This window comes from Clarias gariepinus, chromosome 12, assembly GCF_024256425.1.
Source record: "Clarias gariepinus isolate MV-2021 ecotype Netherlands chromosome 12, CGAR_prim_01v2, whole genome shotgun sequence".
Lineage (NCBI taxonomy): Eukaryota > Metazoa > Chordata > Actinopteri > Siluriformes > Clariidae > Clarias > Clarias gariepinus.
The window spans coordinates 21267956-21293647 of NC_071111.1; the positions used below are offsets into that span (position 1 = coordinate 21267956).

General features: G+C 40.9%; 1 protein-coding gene across 1 annotated transcript in view; it reads right to left on the minus strand.

The window, feature by feature from the left end:
• Positions 1 to 25692, minus strand: part of nell2b (neural EGFL like 2b) — an 81917-nt gene that overhangs the window by 20776 nt on the left and 35449 nt on the right. Inside the window, exons 12-15 of the mRNA XM_053508934.1 lie at positions 25453 to 25587; positions 23948 to 24073; positions 19446 to 19568; positions 17797 to 17892 (exon numbers count right to left, since the gene is read on the minus strand). Of these exons, the coding sequence (XP_053364909.1) occupies positions 17797 to 17892; positions 19446 to 19568; positions 23948 to 24073; positions 25453 to 25587 (480 nt within the window). The remainder of the gene's footprint in view (positions 1 to 17796; positions 17893 to 19445; positions 19569 to 23947; positions 24074 to 25452; positions 25588 to 25692) is intronic.

Sequence of the window (25692 nt, forward strand, 5' to 3'; positions counted from 1 at the left end):
TGCTGCATTGGCTTTTCTGTGGGATCAGACCGGATGGGCTGGACTTTGGTTCCCATGGATGGGCATGGACGAGCCTTGGGTGCTCACGATCCTGTGGTTAAAACATTGGACTATGGTTCGGAAGGTGCCAGGTTCAAACCCCACAACCACCAGTTACTGCTGTTGGGCCCTTAACCCTCAACTTGAACAATCCTTCTCACCCGCTACACAGTGTTCTCTCCGACCAGAGGAGCAATTTCAGCCAGATTATGAACAGGTGTTTTACAGAGCGCCACAGGAGATCTTTTCTCCCAATGGCCATTAAATTATATAACTCATCTCTGTAACACTTTCACTAAGGGATAGGGACTGTCAGTAAATGTTCAATAATACTTTCAGACACTACTGTTCCCACAACTCAAGATAAGTTTCAAGTGCAATATCTGATTATCAGTACATTTGTGCAACATTCTTTTCTATTCACTTATACTACATTTCAAGTGCAATATCAGTATACAAATTATTTTTTAGTGCAATATGTAACTGTGTGCTATATTTAATTCTATTTTTGCTTCTATTTATTGTTTTTTTGAATTTATTTATTTTCCTTGTCTCTGTTTTTTTTTTTTTTTTTTAATCAATTCAACTGTATGCCCAAGACAAAGCAATTACCCTCTGGGATTAATAAAGTTCTTTGAATCTTAAACCTCGAATTGCTCAGATGCATAATGAAATAAAAAAGTCGCTCTAAATAAGGGCGTCTGCCAAATGCCTAAATGTATGCATATAATTGATAATCACTGTTAATATTATGGTTGATCAGTGTACAAAGTATGCAGTGGCAAGCTTAATGTACATATTCAGATTCAAATTGCATAACTGTAATCACATGCACTAATTACAAAACCGTATCTGAATGAAGAAGATGCACAGCCTGAGGATCATGCCATTCTCATCAGTCAGTGCTCTTAATAAACACCAAGCCTCCTTATTCTACTCTCACCCTCATCTCCATCATCTTTGCTCTGCAGCTTTTGATCTTATCTCCTTGTCAGTCTGGCTTCTTACTAATGAGAGGATTTACACACACCCTTACAAGCTGGTGCAGGGGAAGTAGTGTATTTGCTGTGTCACCACCGGGTGTTTGCGCATGTGTGAAAATGTTGAGAACCAGCCGCTTAAAGGCCAAGAGTAACACACAGACACACACAGGCACACAATTCTGCATCAAAGGACGATCTTTTGGAGAAATTTTTCCCCATAGTTTCTGTAATGCTCTACAGGAGCAATCTCTAAATCTCTATAGGCTCCACAAATTAACACAGACTGCGGAAACTTCACACTGGACTTAAAGCATCTTGCAGTGTGCGCCTCTCCATTCTTCCTCCAGACTCTGGGTCATTTGTTCCCAAATGAGATGCAAAAGTTGCTCTCATCAGTAAAGAGGACTTTGGATCACTAAGCAACAGACCAGTTCTTTTTTTCTTCAGCCCAGGTAAGATGCTTCTGACGATGTTTGTTGTTCAGGAGCGGCTTGACAAGAGGAATACGACATTTGAAGCCCATGTCCAGGATCCGTCTGTGTGTGGTGGCTCTTGATGCACTGACTCCAGCCTCAGTTCACTCCTTGTAAAAGTCCCCAACTTTTGAGTTGCCTTTTCCTGACAATCCTCTCCAGGCTGCGGTCATCCCTGCTGCTTGTGCACTTTTTTCTTCCACACTTTTTCCTTCCACATAACTTTCTATTAATGTCTTTTGATACAGCACTTTAGGAACATCCAACTTCTTTTGCAATTACCTTTTGAGTCTTACCCTCCTTATGGAGGATGTCAGTGATGGTTTTCTGCACAACTGTCAGGTCAGCAGTCTTTCCCATGATTGTGCTTCCTACTGAACCAGACTGAGAGACCATTTAAAGACTCAGGAAGACTTTGCAGGTGTTATGGCTTAATTAGCTGATTAAAGTGGGACACTTTAAGCCTAGAATATTGAACCTTTATTCAATATAACAATATTCCAATTTTTTTGGATTATGGATTTGGGGTTTTCATGAGCTGTAAGCCATAATCATCTCAATTATGACAAATCACGGCTTGAACTATCTTGCTTTGCATGTAATGAGTCTATTTCATACAATGTATTACTTTCACCTTTTTAGTTGCATTACTGAAATAAATAAACTTTTGCATGATATTTAAATTTTTCGAGTTTCACCTGTACAAAAAAAATATTTATGTAAAGCCCAGAAAAAAAAGTACAGTATCGTTTCTGTCGGAAATACACCCTGGATCGGAGTCTGTTACAAGGCACTATATGCACACACGCACACACACACACACACACACACACACACATTGATTTATACCTTTAGTAAAAGTAATTTTGCATAGGCTTTAACTTCTGCCTTTTTTTTCTGAAAGGTCAAAAGCCACCAGCGAGCCAAGAGGGAACCCACACACATGCAAAACAATAATCCGAGTTCAGCATAAACCCGGGACCTGGGGCTGTGCAACAGAACTGCATTATATTGACTTCATAGTCAATTTAAACAATGTGATGTAATTGTAACAAATATACAAGCCCTTGACTATGTGAATAATTACCATATACCCTTCTTCAAGGTCCATATTGTTGTTTTCAGTGTTTGAATGAATCGAAAATATTATTTGAAATTACTATGTCGCTCAAATGTACCAAAAACATAGAAAACAAAGGAATCGGTAATGAAAGAAAGCCATTCTGCAATTTTTTTTTCTTCATTTCAATGCCTATTCATACACATAATAACATTCAATCAAGGTTTCTTGTAATATTTTCTTATCGTACATGTTTCCATGACTTTTTCTTTTGAAAAAGCTTTCGCTTTCATTCTTTAGTGCCATAACTGATATCAATGCTTTATGATCCCTGTTGATGACCCCTGCATGTTTTTCTTTGAGTCTCCTTAATGAAATATTCTCCATTGTTCCATGATGCTCCAAAGGTAAGGACCGATCAAAATGCACCACTACATTTTTTCTCGTACAGGATACAGGAGTTTGCTGTAATGGTTTAGCATTTCTAGCTTTAACTGAAGGAATTACATGATTCACTGATGAACCTTGACTTTTTGGTACCTTGAGGTTCCTGTACAGAACACTCACAAAGCAAGCATGTTGAACACATTTTTGTGGGTATATCAGGCAGAATTCATGCTTTCACGTACAATATACTTGCTGTATATGCATCTTGCATCTTGCTAATAAACTTATTAAAATAAAAAGTGGGGCAGTGGATTAGGGGTTGGCCCTCCATGTGCGTGAGGAGGTTGCTTGTTTTTTCCATGCATGAGATCCTTTCAACAATCCAAAGACTTCAAGCTGATTGCTGTTTCCAAATTGCCCATAGTGTGCACTGTGATGGGTTGGCACCCTATCCAGGGTGTACCCTGCCTCGTGCCCCAAGTTCCCTGATATAGGCTGCAGGTCTCTTGTAACCCAACATAGAATAAGCAGTATAGTCAATAGATGGATGGATGGATGGATGGATGGATGGATGGATGGATGGTTGGACGGACGGATGGACGAATGGATGGATGGACTAATTTAACCACGTCAAATTTCAGTTTTGTTGAAAGATTTAAAAGTGAAATTTACTAGACAAAACATCAAACCCAAAACATCACTATATTTCAGTTTAATAGCATTTTAGCATCTGTATGTACAGTACAGTAAAGTTGAGCACACTGATAAACATCTCTCTTTAAACTTCCTGTGTCTTAAATAAAAAATAATTAAAAATTGACCGTGCATTTAAAATTTCATAAATCCAGAAAGCTTGCAGGCAAAACTGACCTTTTACTCGGCTCGAGGGCAACATGATAAAGGAAATGATAGAAAATGCAACTAAAAACCCAATTACAGTACTTAGTTTTTAATAACAATAATAATCCGGAATAGTACCATATCAAGCTTGCCATTAGAGCCACACTGCTAATTTTCTTAGTGATTGTAAATCTAAGAAATGTTTTTTTTCTTCTTCTATTTCATTTTTATTACTGAACTATAAGGTGCATTCAAGTCAAACCGAGATTTTAATTGTGTGGAATAACAGAACAGGTGAGTTATTAGAGTAAAACTTCCTTTATTTCTCTATATAATCCCCTGCTACACTAATGTTTTCATCCCAGTGTTTCACTAGTGCTTGGATACCATCAAGGTAGAAAGTTTACTCCGAGCCATGATCAAACTGTCTGCTTCACGTCTGTAACACTGGTCTCCCAGGAACCTCGGGGAACACTTAGTACATAAAATCTTTTTTATATTAGTTTGTAAAATAAATAAGGAAAACAGCTAAAAAGATTCTGAGTTCCTCTTGCAAACCTATTTGTAAGTTAAATGATCAACAACATGGTCCCCAGTTTAGAAACAATGGTCTAATGCTCTTCATGATTAAGTCTTATGTCCTTTAGCACTTTTGGATCAAGCGTGTGTAAAGTTGACGATTATTTTAAAACTTTATTTCCCTCTTTTCTCTGTTGCAGAAGGACCCCATTTCTATAAACAGCAGTTTGCAGGGTGCTTCGCTATTTTTGCCTCGTGCATAATCAGTATAACAATTACAGCAGCAACAACAGTACTACCTACACAAGTGCACTAGTAGGAAATTTATTATAAATGCTGACTTCGACATATAAGGTATTACAGAAAAAGATTTGGGATTCGACCTTTCTTCAGGTTCAGATTTGAATTTAGATACAGAGCTATTTAAACAGCCACTCTTGTATTAAGGCTGACATATTTTAACCTATTTTTTATATAATCACCACATGACCCACCACAAAGTCACATAGTGGGAGATTTGATATAAAAAAAAAAAAAAGAAATTGAAAGAAATATTCTATTTTGATTAAACTATGGTAACTATGGTGTTCCCTTTCAAAGGCTACACTCGATGCTGCGTGAAAACGCTATGGGAACATCTTGTCATGTTGCCGGTTGTGAAGCATGTGTGTATCAAACACGCCAAATTTTGGCTTATATAACCTCGGTCGGGTGACGTCATCTGATGAGACGCACCTGCAGGTTATAAATAGGAGTGAACCGGAAACATTCCTCAGATCTTTTGTCTTCACTGACCTTGTTGTGTTTGCGTGTGTGTTTAAACCAGCAAAATAAGAAAGTGTTTAACTCACCGATATGGTAGAGTTTTAAACGAGATGTCCCTCCGTGTGTATAATCCATATCGGAGGGCGATCTCTACTGCTTCGATTAAGTGCTACGCGCGCGCCTCGCATTCCGAGACGCCGCGCATTTCTGGGGCTTAAACACGTGCATCCGGCAGAGCAGTGAGAGACGGGTTTTAAAACTCCTTTCTTTCGCGTTCTCATCGGATCGGGAAATCCCTCTGTCCGCTCGCAAACGCGCGCCGCGCTTCTTGTGAATGGGCAAGGATAAACATCCTCTCTTGCTTTCGCGGAGATGATAATAGCTCTAAGCACTTAAAAATAATATTAAAAAAAAAAAAAAAAAAAACAGACGGCAGGTTCTGTCGGGTGGCCGGGGGCGGAGCCTCAACGACGCTCTCTCCCCTTTTCTTAGCAATCTCCATATAAGTTAACCCTTTCATGGAGTAAGCTGTATTCATCCCGTGTTTTCCTGCCATCAACTTATTTATTTATTTAAATATAATTGAGGTAGGAACGCGGAGTTATAGGATGACACCCAGATAGAAGAGACGCTTCCAGGCTATCTCTCTTCTGGGACATCATCCTTCCTGAAAAGCTATTACTTCCTTTCAAGCTGTGTAGACTTTTTATCTTCCCTGGAGGAAAAAGCTTTTCGGGCAGCAGGTCAGGTTGGTGCTCCATTGCACACCGTGGCGGTTTTGCACGCCTACCAGGCTGACCTGCTGAGAGACTTGAGTACTGGCGGGGCTCTGCAAGGTAAGGCGTATTGGATTTACGCCGGGCCACAGACTTGTCTCTTCGTGCAACAAAGCAGACGGCTCGTGCTATCGGCCGTTTTATGGCTGCTATGGTCTCCGCGGAGAGGCACTTGTGGTTGAATCTCAGGGGCATTAAGGAAAAGGATCGTGTATTCCTCCTCGATGCCCCATCTCGCCTCCCGGCCTGCTTGGCGATGTCGTTAACTCGGTCGCCACTAGGTTCATGAGGCGGAGTTATATAACAAGCCTTCGGGAAATTCCTTCCCCGCCTTGCTCAAGAGTCGGGACTGTCGGCCACCCAGTCTCGACCGGGTCTGACTGTTGCGAGGCATGAAACACAAGAGATCCGCCTCAAAAGAGGTCAGACTGGAATATTGTCTTCACAAAGAAGCCCTGAGGTTCAACAGGATCGTGGGGGGTGGCCCCCCAATGGGGAGAGGCACGCAGAATTCCTTTTAAAGAATGAAGTGTTCTCCCTGGCACCCCCAGGAGGTTGGTGTTCTTGCTCCGCCACCACTGGTGTTTCGGGCAACTCCAGTCTCCAATAAAATTGTTAGTTCTTCGGGTTTTTCCTGCCGTGTTTCAGGATGCCGAACATCTAACATCCCCCCCGTTTAACCAAGCCACTGAGCTTTGCCCCTTTCTGAGAAACTGGCAGCGTGGAAGCTACTGCCAAGTATATCTCCTTGGGCACTAAGCACTGTACAGAGAAACTACAGGATTCAGTTCTCACATCACCCTCCGCGTTTCAATGGCATGGTCTCCACCTCCACGAAACCGGAAAGTGCAAGAGGAACGGGGGGCTGAGTCCAATTTTTTAGATTTTGCGGGCCTTACCGCTATCTAAAAATAAATCAATGGAAATATTGCCACAACACAGGAGGTTCCTGAGGTTCGCTTTCGGGGGCGAAGCTTACCAGTATCGGGTCCTTCCATTTGGTCTAGCTTTTTCACCCGCACATACACAAAATACATGGATGTATTTTTAGCTCTTACGACTCCAGAGCATCCGTATTGAATTACATGACTGGCCGGCCCAGTCTCAGTAGCTAGCGCTTCGACATCAGCATGTCGTTCTAGCTAATCTTTGTTTCCTAGGATTGAGATCCAATGCCATGAAAGCATGCTCTTTCCTGTTTAGAGGACAACATTTTTGGGTGTCACATGGAATTTGAGCGTAAGCGGGCACAGCTGTCTCCCGCTCGTGTCGAATCCATTCTCAACACCATCAAGGAAATCAAGCTAGACCAGAAAGTGACCATCACTTTCAGAGATCTTAGCTCTCATGGCAGCTGTATCCACGGTGACACCTTGGACCTTCTGCACATGAGAGCATTTCAGTTGTGGCTAGGAACCAGGGGATTTTACTCTAGGGCCAATCCCCAATAAGGGCTACGCGCCAGGTGCTTCGTACCCTTCCTATGTGGTTCAGACCCCGGTTTCTGACTCTGGGTCCCACTCTAAGTTCGTCTTGTCGTCGCAGATGCTAACGACAGACGCTTCCCTCATGGGCTGGGGTGCGGTCTTAAATGACCGTCCAGCCCAAGGGAGCTGGAGAGGCCATCTTTTTGCGCGGCACTCAATTGCCTCAAAATCATGGCTCTATTTCAGGCCCTAAAGCACTTCCTCCAGCAGTTGAAACTACCATGTCCTAGTGCGGGTGGACAACACTATGGCAGTCTCGTATATTAATCGCCAGGGCGGACTGTGCTCGCGCCGCTAAATAGCTAGCGCACCAGATTCCTGTCCCTCAGGGCGATCTACACTCTTGGAAAATTTCATGTAGCGTAGGTGGACCTCTTTGCCTCGCAAGATCAGCAAATGTCCCCTTTACTACTCTCTACTCTAAGTCAAGCTGGTCTTCCAGCCAGCGTAATTAAGACTATTCTAAGTACTAGGACTGCCTCCCCTCAAATAGAATGTATTTGAAAAGTTGGTGCATGACGAAGCAGGTAGACCCAGTCCACTGCCGAATTGTTTCAGTGCTGGAGTTTCTGCAGAAAAAAAAAAAAAAAAAAAAAAAAAATTTGTCCTCTGGCTTGTGCCCCTTTGAACCACTAGAGTCAGCGCCTCAGGTTTCTGACCCTTAAGATGGTTTTTCTAAATGGGGTTACCTCTCTAAGAGGAGCGGACAGCTATTGCCCTCTCCTATGAGGCGCGTGGGCTCACTTCGCCTCTAGGAATCAGGGCTCATTCAACCAGGGGAATCGCCTCATCAATTGCATTAGCAAGAGGTATTCCCTTGCAGCAAGTATGTGACACGGAGGGTTGGTCCTCTCCGCACACATTTGCCAACATGCATCCTATTGTTTTGAAGCCTTCTGTCCTCCGCCTTTACAGTTTCGGAGCAGGAGAGACATCACTTACTGTGTCCAGTATGTGCTCTTCAGATTTACATCCACCGCATTAGCCAGTGGCGTAAGTCAGAGCAGCTTTTACATGTTTTGAAGCCGCGTTTTGAAGCCGCAAGCTCCGTGAGAGATGCTATTGCCCTCTCCTATAAGGCGCGTGGGTTCAATTCGCCTCTAGGAATCAGGGTTCATTCAACCAGGGGAATCGCCTCATCAATTGCACTAGCAAGAGGTATTCCTTTGCAGCAAGTCTGTGATGCGGAGAGTTGGTCCTCTCCGCACACATTTGCCAATATGCATCCTATTGTTTTGAAGCCTTCTGTCCTCCGCCTTTACAGCTTCGGAGCAGGAGAGACTTCACTTACTGTGTCCAGTACGTGCTCTTCAGATTTACGTCCACCGCATTAGCCAGTGGCGTAAGTCAGGGCAGTTTTTACATGTTTTGAAGCCGCAAGCTACGTGAGAGATGCTATTGCCCTCTCCTATGAGGCGCGTGGGTTCACTTCGCCTCTAGGAATCAGGGTTCATTCAACCAGGGGAATCGCCTCATTAATTGCACTAGCAAGAGGTATTCCTTTGCAGCAAGTCTGTAACGCGGAGGGTTGGTCCTCTCTGCACACATTTGCCAATATGCATCCTATTGTTTTGAAGTCTTCTGTCCTCCGCCTTTACAGCTTCGGAGCAGGAGAGACTTCACTTACTGTGTCCAGTATGTGCTCTTCAGATTTATGTCCACCGCATTAGCCAGTGGCGTAAGTCAGAGCAGCTTTTACATGTTTTGAAGCCGCAAGCGGCGTGAGAGATGCTATTGCCCTCTCCTATGAGGCGCGTGGGCTCACTTCGCCTCTAGGAATTGGGGTTCATTCAACCAGGGGAATCGCCTCATCAATTGCACTAGCAAGAGGTATTCCCTTGCAGCAAGTCTGGTACGCGGAGGGTTGGTCCTCTCCGCACACATTTGCCAATATGCATCCTATTGTTTATGAAGCCTTCTGTCCTCCGCCTTTACAGCTTCGGAGCAGGAAAGACTTCACCTACTTTGTCCAGTACGTGCTCTTTAGATTTACGTCCACCGCATCAGCTAGTGGCGTAAGTCAAAGCAGCTTTTACATGGTCTGGGGCCGCAACGGGGGGTGGCCCCCACTACACTGGGCTATTGCCCTCTCCTATGAGGCACGTGGGCTCACTTCGCCTCTAGGAATCAGGGCTCATTCAACCAGGGGGATCGCCTCATCTATTGCAAGAGCTGGCAAGAAGTATTCCCCTGCAGCAAGTGTGTGACATGGAGGGTTGTCCTTTCCGCACACATTTGTTAGATTTTATAATCTGGATGATCATGGCACTCCGGGCTCACAGGCCCTCGAGTCAGCTTCCCAGATATAGTTCTGAGACCTTTTTGGCCTTGTGCGCACACGCTACACAACCTTGGGGTCCAGACACTTGCAGTGCGGCGGCGTTGGTATTCTCGTTCCCATAGCGTTTTCACGCAGCATCGAGTGTAGCCTTTGAAAGGGAACGTCTCGGGTTACTTTGCTGTAACCCTGTTCCCTGAAAAGGCGGGAACGAGATGCTGCGTCCCAATGCCGCACTGCCTACGTGACCGGACGTCCGTTCAGACAAATCAATCTGAGGAATGTTTCCGGTTCACTCCTATTTATAACCTGCAGGTGCGTCTCATCAGATGACGTCACCCGACCGAGGTTATATAAGCCAAAATTTGGCGTGTTTGATACACACATGCTTCACAACCGGCAACATGACAAGATGTTCCCATAGCGTTTTCACGCAGCATCTCGTTCCCGCCTTTTCAGGGAACAGGGTTACAGCAAAGTAACCCGAGACGATCCTGTCTCCATGCACACACACACACACACACACAAACACATGCACTCTAACACTGCACAGCCTTCTTTTTCAATCTGAAAAGGCATGCAGCGCCTCGCAAAAGTCAAGGCTGGACATATTCTTTAACTCAAACTGTGGAATCCACATGAATGCAGGAAGAACACAGACAGAGAAACATTTCTCAGGATCAAAGCAAAAACCTTGGAGATCTTAAAGACGAAAAGATGAAAACGTTTAGCTTGTATTAAAATCACAAAGACATTACCATCCTGCTGACTTTTACTGACATCACTAGTAACCTGCTAATCAATTCTAACTACAAATGCTCTCTAGCAATATTACCTAAACATAAAGTGTGTCCAGTAACTAGATCTCATCCAAACATCACTTAGTCTCGTAATGTCCTGCTTTAATGGCATCAAAAACAAGAGAAACTCAGCCACATAAAAAAAACGGTGCAAAGGTTTTAAAGAAGGCCATAAAATCCATGTATGACGATCCTGGATGAGGTCGGTTTGAGCTCACTGTAGTCATTTTCGTGAACGCTCAGAAAGCAAGATCCCTAGCCACATCCCCTGTATAGTCCTTACCTCTGTCCAAGCCATTCCCAAATGTTTGGGCTATTAAAGGATCATATATAAAAGGCATTAGTCTCCAGTACTGAGATAACGGTCTATAAAATCACTAGTAAAAGCTGGGATAAGTGCAGGAGTGTAGCAGGGGATTATATAGAAAAATAAAGAAGGTTTTTACTTTTTGGACAATCAAAAATCCTGGTTTGAATTGAACCTCATTTTTAAGCCACCAACAGACTCCATATACTTGATTATAATGCATTAATGAATGCAACAACAGCTACTACAGTATATCAACATTTGGTCCACTATTTATTTAAAAATGGCTCTAATACTGTACATAGGGTTCTCTGAGTATATTCAGTTTAATCTCAAAGTCATAACTTTTTTTCATTAAAAAAAATCTAACATGTATTAAAAATAATTGTTATAATAAGAATAAAACTGTCTAATATCTGTACGAAATTTTATTCTCATTGTTAACATTAAATCAGCCTTTTCTTTAATGGTACATAAGGGATTCCTACAAGGGACATACATTCTCCCAAGGGGCCTCTTAAAGGACCGTCTCAATTAAACAGAGAGCTCTTGCTTCCAAATAAACGCTGAGATTAGATACTGCTAGCTTTATGGCACTGCATCATGAACAAACGCCCCTCAAACGCTGCATCGTTAAAAGAAATGACCATTGGCCTCCAGAGTACATCTTGAGTGCGACGATTAAAACACAATAGCCATGTTGAGTCAGTGATCCAAGTTTTTTTTTTTTATTATTACTATACATGAGTGGTGACAAGGAGCTATATCTAATTTAGAGTGAATGCAGTATTATTACTGCACTTCTCCAATCCTATCCACATCAATGGGAAAAAACATTTATTGTGTAAGGGTACATCATATAATCAGCATGTTTTTAAGACAATGCTACAAAATAGTAATTTTACATTCACCCTCATCACTGTGCTGTATATTAAGTCTTCTGTAAATGTCAATGGGTTTTACAGTCTCAGGGGAAATTTCATCCCCAATTTTAAGTCCCGGTTTGACTTGAACGCTCATGCAAAAGTGTATGATTGTTCTTATTGCAGAACATCAGTTTTTGTTTTCACATGCATCAGATAGATAGATAGATAGATAGATAGATAGATAGATAGATAGATAGATAGATAGATAGATAGATTCCTTTAAAAATTCACTTCTGAGTCAAAAACGAAAAGAAAAAAAGCTAAACTCGCTTCCTTAACACTTGGGATTTTCATTATTTTCACTATTTTTAAAAATTATTTCATAAATAATGATTTCTGAAAATCATTATTTTTTATTTTTTAAATGTTAAGTTATTCACGAGTCCAGTCAGGCATCCATCGTGTATTGTTTTAGAGCTGCATGCAGTGGCTGAGCAATATGGGGTGTGGCAACCCACTGATGGCAGGGCTCGAACCCGCATCCTCAGATCCCCAAACCAACAACCTAGAGCCCTGACCACCTGAGGCACCACTTCCCTATGAAAAAAAATTGCCCTTTTATAAGTTGATAAACTTAATTATTCTTTAAAAATGTAAAAAATCAAATAGAGCAGAACTAAGGTTTAGCCAGGCAGGAAATCTGGTCATGTGACACACCTGCCAGTCTTTAATAGTTAAAACGGCAATTTCCACTTGCTTGCTCTTATTTCCTACAGCATCGTAATAAAAGAGAGAAAAAAAAGAGAGAGAGAAAGAGAGAGAGAGCGAGAGAATGCTTACCGCATGTGAAGGAAACATTTAATTCAGTTTCTCTGCTTTTATGACGCAGCTAGAATGTAGAACATCATGTAGCTTTTTCATTATGGACACATAGGATCACTGTAATATTATTGTGAAAACTGAAACATATCGTTTCTTCCTCTAATCTGAGAACGCACAGATCAGGAGTAAACACAAACCCTGCTACAAATACCAAACAAGGTTTAGTACCAAGCATGGGTGGAAGTAGGCCAGTACAATGCTGTACTGTGTATCACTGAAAGTTTCAATATTGGCCAGCAGTACTGGAAAAAGGAGAGGTGTTTTCCACCCTACATAGTGCACTAGCTTTCCAATTACACTATTTGGAATTCGACCCCAGAAGAGTTAGTTAGTTGAGGCTATTCCAAAGTGAAGTAAATGGAAACATACAGAGAATCTTATAACATCCCCTCCATGTTTTATTCTCCTCACATTTTGGCTACATACATACACATGTGGACAAAATTGTTGGTACCCTTCGGTCAATGAAAGAAAAACTCGGTTACAGAAATAACTTGAATCTGACAAAAGTAATAATAAATAAATATTCTATGAATGTTAACCAATGAAAGTCAGACATTGCTTTTCAACCATGCTTCAATGGAATTATTTAAAAAATAATAAACTCATGAAACAGGCCTTATGGAATTTCAAACCACTTGGAAACAAGAAAAAAACTTCCGAATGTTGAACTAACAATTTACTGTCACATGTAACAAATTAACATGTTTATCACTGATTATCGCTACCATCCAGCTGATCGTCTCATCAGTCACTTATAAGTGGTGCTTGGCATCATTTATATCATCTTCTAGGCTTCTTCTTCTTTGTCTTTCGGCTGTTCCCTTTCAGGGGTCGCCACAGCGAATCATCTGCCACCATCTAACACTATCCTCTGCATCCTCTTCTCTCATACCAACTAACTTCATGTCCTCCCTCACTGCATCCATAAATCTCCTCTTTGGTCTTCCTCTAGACCTCCTGCCTGGCAGTTCCAACCTCAACATCCTTCTACCGATATATTCACAATCTCTCCTCTGAACATGTCCAAACCACCTCAATCTGGCCTCTCTGACTTTATCTCCAAAACATCTAACGTGGGTCGTCCCTCTGATAAACTCATTCTTAATCCTATCCATCCTTGTCACTCCCAAGGTAACCTCAACATCTTCAGCTCTGCTACCTCCAACTCTGCCTCCTGTCTTTTCTTCAGCGCCACTGTCTCTAAGCCATAGAGCATTGCTGGTCTCACCACTGTCCTGTACACCTTTCCTTTCATTCTCGCTGATACTCTTTTATCGCACAACACACCGGACACTTTTCTCCACCCATTCCAACCTGTCTGTACCCGCCTCTTCACCTCCTTTGAACACTCTCCGTTGCTTTGGACCGTTGACCCTAAGTACTTAAAATCCTGCACCTTCTTTACCTCTGCTCCCTGTAGGCTCACCGATCCTCCTGGGTCCCTCTCATTTACACACATGTATTCCGTCTTGCTGCGGCTAACCTTCATTCCTCTGCTTTCCAGAGCATACCTCCACCTCTCCAAATTTTCCTCCACCTGTTCCCTGCTCTCGCTACAGAGCACAATGTCATCTGCAAACATCATAGTCCATGGGGACTCCTGTCTTACCTCATCTGTCATCCTGTCCATCACCAGAGCAAACAAAAAGGGGCTTAGAGCCGATCCTTGGCTTATGTTTTTTTTTGTTCTTTTTTTTTTTACCTACTTCCATATAAATTTTAAAGCGTAACCATTTGTCGTAGACCCATAAAAGATGTGTCAAATCATGCGGCTTATTCGGGAATGGGGTGCTATGATCTGTCTAAGAGGTGGGGTAACTTGCCCCCCGCAGTAGGTGAAAGTAGTTTGAAATTGCTCCCGCAGGCAATTTACCACCCAAAAAAATCCCATAGTAATCCCTACAGTAATTATTTTTTTTATGACTTCGTTCTGGCTTTTATCTGTATAGGGTGTTTAGGTGCTTTTCTCTGATTTGAGAATGATGTGACAGCACAGGAACATTCCAGACATTTTGACAGCAAGCATGTACTCCAGGTAAGTTTATAAATAACTGATCGAATCATGCGATCATGAGATTATGAGTCACGAGCCCACTTGGCTGGCAAGTTTTTAGACATCTTTAGGCAGACAATTTAAAGGCATTTATGAAACTGGCTCCTTACGCAACATGATCCTCGCAAGCTACCGTACGTATACAATCACATCCTGTTGAAATAAGTACTGTCCAATAGAAATGGCGCGAAAACGAATGCACTCAGTACATAATTCGTATTATTTCACACGCGCACACACACTACTCTAGAAACTAGAAAAGAGATAACTGCCAATTTATGAGTGTCACTGTCAACACTCTCCAAGAACAGCGGAATTACACAAGCAGACCCAGACAGCAGATTTCACTCACACACTCACATCCTGGCTGCTCTCATACCATTAGCTTTTCAATCTCTCTCTCTCCCCATGTGTCTGTTTTCTCTTCCGTGCTTCTGTCACTCATGCATAAGTGTGTAGGTGTTGTCTTTACGCCGGTGAACACTCCAGCCACATGTCCTGCTCTGACAGGATTATGCAATAAGCAGTGGCAGGGGCTAACCTGCCTCGGCACGGCTGTGGATCCTTTTGAAATCCTATCCACACCCTTATGTAATGAACATTAAAAACTGTAATCAGTTTAGTCATTGTGATTGATTGCAGTGAGTTTGATTGCAAGAGGTATAATTGGTAAATTGCTTGTTGAGTAGCACTGCAAAAGCCTCCTGCTGACTGGCTAATCAATCCTGATGTGAAAGCTCCAGCTGGCCATTTGCTTTCAGTATTACTATAAATATCTGTGGGATTGTGTGGGTATGTGTGTGTGTGTCTGTGTATACAGTACCAGACAACAGTTTGCTCACACCTTCTATATCAATGTTTCTACATCGTAGCACAATACTGGAGATTTGGAGACTAATAGAGAAATAACACATAGGACATTAGGTAATTACAGAACAACGACAGCAACAACAACCGGTTATTATTTTAATAGTAGGCACGGTGATGAAACTGGCTCTCATAAGGACAATGCAAGACCAAAATTTACCTTGGCTGCAGAGGAGAAGTTCATTTAGAGTCCCCAGTCTCAATAATCACAGGGTATCATAGGATAACCAGGAAAACACTGTTTAAAGAAATGTGGTATGCACTACAGTTTATGTAAATAAGTTTTGTTTGTGTTTTTACTGTACTTTGTGTACAGACAGATGCGTCTCTCCCACGAGTTGGTGATTGGTAATTGGTTGATTTTTTAAGGATCAAGCGTTTCACTCGCTAAATGTTCAGGAGAATGACTGCAGTGGGCTTCAATCCACCTCGGCCACAATCATAACTCATAAACATAAAGACTTCGTTAAAACTCCTATGCTTTAAATTTCAGATTTGCCACCGCTGCTGCCAATTCCGGCCTGCTGCCAACACCACCTGACTGCGACAGCCACATCGGCTCCTTGATTTTGCCTCCGGCCTGCTGCTGCTGCTGCCACCGAACTGTGATTACTCCCCGTGACCTTTATTGCGGACTTGTTACCAGCAAACCTGAAATTGCTGCGTCCTTTTCACACCAACATTACTCACCTGCCGCTGCCGTAGCTCACCTGCCTTGTGCCATTTTTTATTCTTTTAAGTCAAGTTCTTACATATGAATAACAACCTACGCGTGGTAGAGAACAGATTGACAAATTTTAGTCCAGCTCTTACATTTCACCATTTTATTATTCATTCACTCATCTTCTATACCACTTATCCTGTACAGGGTCTCAGGGGGCCGGAAGCCTATCGCAGGAGACACTGGGCACAAGCGGGGTACACGCTATACACCATGCAAATCCATTACAGGGTACACACATACATGTTACAAGCAATCGGGAACACCAATTAACCTAATCTGCATATCTTTGTACTGTGGGAGAAAAACGGAGCATGCAGCCCCGCCAAGCATGGAGAGAACATGCCAACTCCATGCACAGGAATTAAACTCCTGACCCTGGAGGTGCAAGGTCACAGTGCTAACCATTATGCCACCGTGCTGCCTCTATCTCACTTATTTTGCACACACAATAATGTTTCTGAAGTGACTTGCACTTTTAAAAAAAATTTTTATTAAATGTTACTAATCATTACAGTCACAATGAGATTGCACTGAACACAATCTTATTTAGTAAATGAGGCTAAGTAGTCTAAGACTGAAGTTTCATAAAAATCAGGCATCTCTCTCATAAGACTAATTTATTTACTCGCTATCACAAACTTGTGGATATTTTTGTTCAGACATTAAATGCCTATATTTCTAAGGTTTCATTTAGACACAGTACACAGCAATAGGGACCTTTGATTCAAAACCCTTATGCATTTTCGCCTTTACTTTATTGCGTTTGTGCAGATAAGCAATCAGACACAGCAATTTGACTCCAGACCAAAACAAGCAGCCTTTACAGAGACCTTCTCCGTGTGGTGACTCAGTACGCTGATCTCCCAGTCAAACTAACAAGTTTATAACATTTTCTGCATCACGTGCACTTGTTATTTCTTTTTTTTTTTGGTACTCGGGCGATTTTTATGATCTGCGTACAATTGACAGAAATCTGTTCACTTTTATCCATTGTTGGTTTGCTGGTCAATGAATTTTAAGCCTTTTGTCCTTTTCTTTTTAGCTACTGTAATTTAATTAGTGCAGTGAGAAAACAATCCAAACTGAACAGCAAATAAATCTATTCTTATTGTAATGTTGGTGTAATGTTTTTAGAATCTCTGCTTCTGTATATTTAAATTCCATCCATCCATCTAGGAACCTCTGTAGTCCATCTAGGGACAGTGGAGGTCAATGGGGGCGTTGTATTTGTCCCAATTTCTACAACCGTGGCAGGACCTCCATTCAAGCTCCATGCACACAGACCCGATTGCGGGATTCGAACCCGGACCCTGGAGGTGTAATGTGACAGTGCTAAGCACTAAACCACCATATTTACTGTAGATTGTTTGAACGTTTTACCTCCACAAGGACTAAATGCTATAATTTTCCCTTAATAAAAACTTCCTACAGGATAACAGAGATCAGTAAGATCAGAATAACAAAATAACAGAACTTCTACAGTACCTCATTCTGCTCCCCCAGAATGCACACTCCATGCATTATGTGTCAAATTCTACCTCTTAACTGTGTCCATTATCATGCAATGCCACCATTTTGTTGCATTCATAATGCTTATTGATGTTCTAATCAGCTTTAGAGTCTCCTGCACATCTCATCACAGCTATGTGACAGGAGTTCAGCCTAGCAGTTGGTCACACACTCGTACCTGTTTCACATTTCTTCCCAGTGAAGCCTTGTTGGCAGACGCATATGTCTGGAGCCACACAGGAGCCTCCGTTATGGCATAATCCATCACACTGTGCTGTAGCAACAAAAAGCAACACACACACACATAATCAGGAACAAACAATTTTATAAAAATAGGTGTTTTTGTTTTAAAAATACTTAAGAATAGTTTTGAGATTTACAACATCACAATGATAACAATTGTTGTGTATTTCCAACATTGATTGATTGATTGATTGATTGATTAATATTGGCATTCTCATCAGACTATTAGGTACTTGTGCACTTTAACCTCAGCCTATTATCAGGATAGAAATTGGAAGAACTCTGATCTGATCTGCACTGACTGTTACCAACAAAGGGAAAATTAAAACCAAAACCAAAACACCAAACTGATCCTAAAGCGGACATCGCGAAATGACGCACAGTCCTGTCCAGACCCTATGCGTCACTCAACAGAGCCAATCAACAGGAGAGTTTACCCTAAGTACTCGGAAGAAAAGTGCGACAGCTTGGCGTACTCCAAAAAAAGGAAAGTACCCTATTAAAACTAAACCTTCAAAGATGAATTAACAAATCAATCTATGTTTTATTAGGCTCAATATATGTTTATTCTTCCTGCGGGAAGTTTATAACCAGTTTGTCTCATATGAAACCATGTCGATAAGAAAAAACGGTAATGTGAATAAGCGCCACTGTGGAACAAAAGACAGGTTGTTTAAGCAAACACTGCAAAACCACAGCAGTCCAAGGTAAGGGCAAGTTAAATACCCCAACTGACTGCACATTATGTTACATTCTTAAATACCTAAACTCAGAGCCCGGTATGACAGAGCAACCAGACTCCTATCACACTCATTTACAGCTGAATGAAGATGCACTAAAGATGGATTAAAGATTGTTGATTAAATTCCATACAAGTACAAGGAAATATATAAGGCTGTCATAGTTTAAACTGCTCACATTTAACGTAGTTACTGAAAATCGAAAATAAATATTATTAGATTTATTTATACTGGACCTTTTACATTTTAATTCAGTACTCCTGCCCTAAAGTATCTGGACCTGGTATAGTTTTCCCCACTTATTTATTGACTCATTCTTTCCTTAAGTTTTCCAAAGCAGGAAATACAGTACCAGTAGACTTTGTGCTTTTTCAGTTTCACAGTAACACAAAAAGCATAATTTTTTCATCTCATTAGCTTCAAGAGAAAGACGGAAAGAAAAAAGCACAAATCCTGAGGGAACGACTGTTTATAGCTGGTCTAATGTAAGTGATGCGAGAAACTGTTTCACAGATGTTCCACAAAGCCCTGGAACATTGTTCAGAAAGCACTTCAGCGTGGCAAGAGTATCAGACCATACGGTATTTGATTATTTCGCTATTAAAAGCACATCACGTCATGGTGCTCACTTGAATGCGCGATCGAGCAGCTAGGAGTTACTGTAAGTAATCAAGAGCTAAAACCTGACTCCCATCAAACCCTGCTCATCCTAAGACTTGAGCTTAGAAATGATTACCACTGACGTAACAGATAAATCTATTAATGGTCTTATTTTAATTTCGTTTTTTACAGATGTCTCAACAGGAAATGTGTGCATTATTCAAACCGTTGCTAGCTCACTCACCTCTACAGACGGTGCCATTACCCAGGTACCCTGGCTTGCAGGTGCAGCTGTGTCCTCCCACTGTATTAAAGCAGAGTGCGTTCTCATCGCAGCTGTGTAGTCCACTTAAACACTCGTTATGCTCTGAAAATAGACACAGACGCCACATAACTTTAAGAAGTACTCTATCTTGCTCACCTATACACGCATCTTTGTCCACTAAATGAAATCTGCATGCAACCTCTTTGCCCACTAAAGAATAAATCATCTGTCTCCTGAGCTCATTATTATTTAGGAAAAAAGAGCCTAGAGGTTGCTCAAGGGTGTAGAGTGCCAAGTTGGAAAGCAAAGTCTTGAGAGAGAGTTTAGAGCAGTCATTTCTCAGGGCTCAGCTACAGGGAAATGATTCTCATTAATATTAATGCATCATGAAATGCACTGAGGTCTATTAACAAGTCAAAAAAGTCACTAAATGTTATAACAAAATGAGTAAAAATGTATATACAGGTTGAAGAGACATAAAGCTATACCTATAAAGCTGCACAGGTGGATGTCCAAGCATGTTACATGGATACACTGATATATGACATATTAGCAAGTAAACATACTGTATATTAAATATAGTCAAATCTATCTAGTATTTTTTATAATAAGATTACAATAAAATATTAATAAACCTATATCTAGATCCTTTTTTTTTGCTTACAAGCTTGATACGGGAATATTTTTGTAGCATGTATTTGAAAAATATTCATAATCATATATCTGCTTAAAGAATAATTTTTGTTATGGTTTAAAATAAGTACAAAAGATTAGACATAGCCTTTACAATCCTATATTTAATTTACCATAATCTTATACAGCAATATGAAACTAGTTCTGTAATCCTAGAATATAATAAATGGCTTGAACTTAAATGAAATCAATTGAAAAAGCAGCTCATAGAATTAGCTAGAAATCAAATGGGAAAAAAAGTCAAAATTCCTTATTTCATCCCCAGTGAAGTGCAATCTGGATGCTTCAGCCCACCAAGACATCTTGGACAATGCTATGCTTAAGGTATGATACATACACACAAATCCTCTCAGTGGAGACGCGATGAAAAAGAAGAATTCAGTTTAACACGGACGTTTTCTAAATGACTGCCAGCTTTAAGGATTATAAAAGACAAAAAAAAAAAAGGATTTGTTTTATCATTACTTTGTGGCTTCACCTACAGGCTTGGGTGCAAAAGGGTCAAAAGTGATTTTTAAATGCCATAATAGTAATTTAATGATGTGTGCACGTGTGTGTGTGTGTGTGTGTGTGTGTGAGAGAGAGAGAAAAAGAGAGAGAAAGAGAGAGAGAGAGAGGGAGGGAGTCTGGTGCATACTGAAGTCATATAAACTACAATACTATTAAATTATTTAGTTACTAATGTTTATGTAGATTTTTATTTTACTTCAATAATTTTCCCCAGATTAAAGCCATGGAAAGGATTATGGAAATTTTGTCTTTGACAATTGCATGTTTAAACTCATGTGTTTTGTTTTTTAATGGTTCCAACTTGATTTAATTAAGCTTATATTTGTTAATAAAACTGTTCATTAAATTTTTACATATTTCACAATCATTTTGTATGGTTAGTTACAGCCCCAAAATACTTGACCACACACCATCCCCTTGAATTTATTTATTTATTTATTTATTTATTTTGACCACTGGCTATGCTTCCAAATTTGTGGCAGTGGTTTGGGGAATGGAGATTGTGAGCCAGACCTTCTCGTCCAACATCAGTGCCTGACCTCATAAATGTTCTACAGAATGAATGGGTATGAATTCCCACAGAAACACTCCGAAATCTTATGGCTATCTGTTATAAAATCTGTTATAGCTGCAAAAGGGGACCAACTCCAAATTGGAGTTTATGTATTTGGATCCAATGTCACTGCAGGTTTGGCAAAATTCTTTTGTCAAGATAGTGGACGTGGGCAGCCTGCCCACTATTCTCTATGTGTGGGAGACACTGCTGAGTTCTTAAATAGGTACAGTATAACTGACTAAAGACCTGCATACTTTCTACGCACTTAAACATTAATAATGCAACATAATATTATAAACACAACACAAACTTATGGTGAGTAATCGTGATGTTTACTTCATGTAATAACATTTTGTATTGAGGGAATTAATTATCGCAAAAAATATAGCACGCATTAAAAAAACCCTATGGATCTTGGCTTCATTGTACCACTGAGCTACAGAGCGTTTCAAACCACAAGCTAAATGGTCCTGATTGACTTTCAGAGCTCCACTTCATTGCACCATGAGTTGTTATTAAAAACATTTGATACTTTCAACTTAAAAAAAAAAAAAAACTAATTATATGATAGCAAAAGTCAAAATGATACCAATGGTCTTCATAAAGTCTTACTTCAAAAATTCACTGATTACAACTTTAAAAAACGCACAAAAGACAGAGTTACATGAAAGCAGTAAACTGGAGCCATCCGCAAGATAGCAATTAAAACAGCAAAGCACTTAATCGACTTGCAAGGAAGGCTGTTATTATCAGTCGCTGTGGTCGTAAATGCCAAACTATCCGCACATCAGTTAAGGACACGTTTGCCCTAATATAGACACTGTGAAGTATAATTATGATTTCACTGTCAATTTCCAATTAGTATTTCCATGTTCTTTTCTCGTTTCAGAAATTATATTGTGGAGGGAGAATTTTATCTTGGTGGTGGTGGTGTGTGTAAGCAGCATGGTGGCCTAGTGTGTTTAACCCTGTCCGATCCTGTGTGGTGTTCTCTGTTCACTTGCTGCTGTTTTCTCTGGGTCTAAAGACATTTGGTGTAGACTGATTGGTGCTTCCAAATTGCCCAGAGTGCATAATGGAGGTGGGGGGGGGGGGGGGGGTATGTGTGCTTGTGTTGTGGCCTGCAATGGGTTGGTTGGCACCCCATCCAGGATGTATCCTGCCTTGTCCCCTAAGTTCTCTACATAGAACCACTTCATAGACAAAAGTATTTGACCAAACCTGCAATGACATTGTATCCAAATACATGTACTTTAATTTGGAGTTAGTCCTCCTTTTGCAGCTATAACAGCTTTCACGCTTCTTGGAAGGCCCTCCACAAGATTTTGGAGTGTTTTTGTGGGAATTCTTACCCAATCATTCTGTCGAACATTTATGAGGTCAGGAACTCAGGGCTCTCTATGCGGGCCAGTCAAGTTCTTCCACACCGAACTCATCAAACCATGACTTTATAGTGCTTGCTTTGTGCACTGGGGCACAGTCATGTTGGAAGAGGACACAAAGTTAAAAGTATACTGTAGCATTGTCCACGGTATGCTGAAGCATCAAGATTCACCTCAGTGGGGTTAAGGGGCCTGATTGAAACACTTACTGTAAATTCAATAATTAACAGATTTGGCCAATTAATTGTGTCCATATATTGTATATTAATAGTTGTATAGGTGAGTGTGTGGGTGTGTGTGGCACAGTGATGGGTACAGTATGTGCCAGAGTGATAATGACTAATGTAGTCCCAAAATGTCTACACATTTTGCAAGCTTTTGTATACAATGTCAGATTTAATTCCAAATCTGCCAATTTAACTTTTTAGGTTCAGTTGAAGAAACATTTTTTTTTTAAAAATGACGTTGTTACATAAATGTTCACTCCCCACACCTACTGTACAGTAATACAGCACTTAAGCGTCTTTTTCTTATAATCCAGCAATAAAGCACAAATGCTTTGTAAGCTCTTTTTTTTTTGTTTTATATTACTGTCTATCCATGTTCCCAAAGATCCATTCCCCCTACTGCTGGCATAATTGCAGATAATACTCCTTTAATCATTAATCCGGTTTTTAACATTGAAAAAAAACTTCTTTCTCCACTGCGGATTATCATAATATCACAGAAGAGTAATGGATACCGTTCTCTCGGGGCACTTGCGCATATAAATAATTGGAAGCGCTAATGATGCACTTCTTTTATGAACAATATAATAAACAATCTTAATGCTAACGCTCGCTGAAATTAGTTACACGCTGCCCTCGTCGGTGCGGCATCAGAAAGGGCACAGAGCAATTTAGCGTTCAGTCTTGTGTTAATAATAGGATTTAATTTCACTGCCTTTTTCATCATTTGATTTATTCAACCGAATCCATTTGGGGCAACGTATATTAAAAACAGAGCGTTGCAATAGCCTCGTATTCACCACAAGGCTGAGATTGTGTGGATGATCAGATTAAAAAAAAAAATTAATCAGTGGAGCTAATGAGATAATACAAAATAAGACTTTATGTCTTGGTGCAGTTAAAGAGCAGCCGTACAGAACGCCATGCTTACTGCGAAAACTTTAAGCACAATGACCCTAGGTTTTCAAGGAGAAGTTTTTGATCCTATGGAGAAAGTGTCCGATAATTGGAAAAACAAACAAACAAACGAGCAAACAAACAATCCAACTGTACATCCATACATTACACACACTCTCATGGAAAAATTATAAAGCAAAATCGGCTTTAACTCACCAGTGCAGGAATAGTCATCTATCCGGATATAGCCGTCGTTACACACACACATGAATGACCCTGGCGTGTTCAAACACACGGTGTTCTCCCTGCAGTAGTGTTTCCCCTCTGCACACTCATCAATATCTGCAACCAGCCGCCACCAAAAAAAGAAAACAGTATGAGCAGAGCATCAACATTCCCACACATAAGATTTAATTAGAGTTATGTTATATTATATTTAAATATATTTTTTCATATTAATTTTCAAGATCTGCTTTTTAATTCATGCTAGAGTACAGTGTGTGTGTATATATATATATATATATATATATATATATACAGTAATACTGTTGGCTTATTAGTGGCTGGCTGTATAAGCAAATGATTACTTTAAATTACCTGGTTAGTGCATAATAATGCCACAGAGCTCCTTAATAATTAAGGACAGTAATAATCTACAGCTCGAAGGCACAGGCTGAAGGAAGCGTTCGTCTCAGATGTAGGTGTGTGTATTCATCCCGATGTCCACGCACACGTTTAATACATAGCTAATTAACTTGCTGCATGCTGGGTTGTGAGTATGAGTGCTCAAAATACATGTACTTAATCTATCATGCACACACACACAATCACACATCTGTATTCAAGCATGTGTTTTTTATTGATGTGATGTTTATTGGGACGGCATGGTGGTGTAGTGGTTAGCACGGTCGCCTTGCACCTCTAGGGTGCGGGTTCGATTCCTGCCTTTGTGTGCACAGAGTTTGCATGTTCTACCTGTGCTTGGTGGTTTCCTCCAAGTACTCTGGTTTCCTCCCACAGTCCAAAGACATGCAATTAGGCTAACTGTCGCTCCCAAATTGCCCGTAGTAAATGTGAGTGTGTGTGTACTGTACTGTATGTGTGTGTTTGTGTTCCCTCCGATGGATTGGCACCCTGTCCAGGATGTACCCCAAGTCTCCTAAGTTAGGCTCCAGGCCCCCCGTGCCCCTGAATACAGGATTAAGTGGTATAGACAAGTGAGTGAGTGATATTTATTGGTCTGTACATACGCCATAACATAAACCCCATTGACAGGTAAAATAACCAACTATACACCAACTGGTGACATGATCATGGGCAACCAGGGCTGTAGAGACCAAAAAATACAGCCTAAAAACAGCCAGGTGCAAACTCAGGCAAACAGCCCAAGGCCAAACTCTTCAGATCCAAATCTGATTATGCACCTACAGTATGGGATGTGCTGGACAAATCCACTAAGGTCCAACCCCACAACCCACAAAGGATGCCCCAGATGTCTTGTAGCATCAGATATCACAAAATAGCACAAGGGGAACCCAAAACCTTGTTGGTTTTAATGTAAATAGTTTAATTGTTATGGCCTTCAGGGTATGTTCTTATAAGACATTTTCAACAGATTTTAATTAAAAAGATATATATTTTTTTAATGTGCTTAGAAAGTGTCTGGTGTTAAGCATCTGCTATGGTAGGTTTGCTCATTTCCTGAGCGAGGCATTAAGTACCTTGGCAGTACGCACTGTCATCCCTCACTGCCCGGTAGCCGTCTTTACAGCTGCAGCAGGCTCCTGCCTCCAGATTCACACACTCCGAGTTCTCCACACAGCTGCTGCTGTAACCATCCGCGCAGAAATCATGTCCTGCCAGAGAAAGAGTAGAAGCACCACTTAAAAGTGTGTGTGTGTGTGTGTGTGTGTGTGTGTGTGTGTGTGTGTGTGTGTGTAGGGGACTGTCTATGTGTTCTA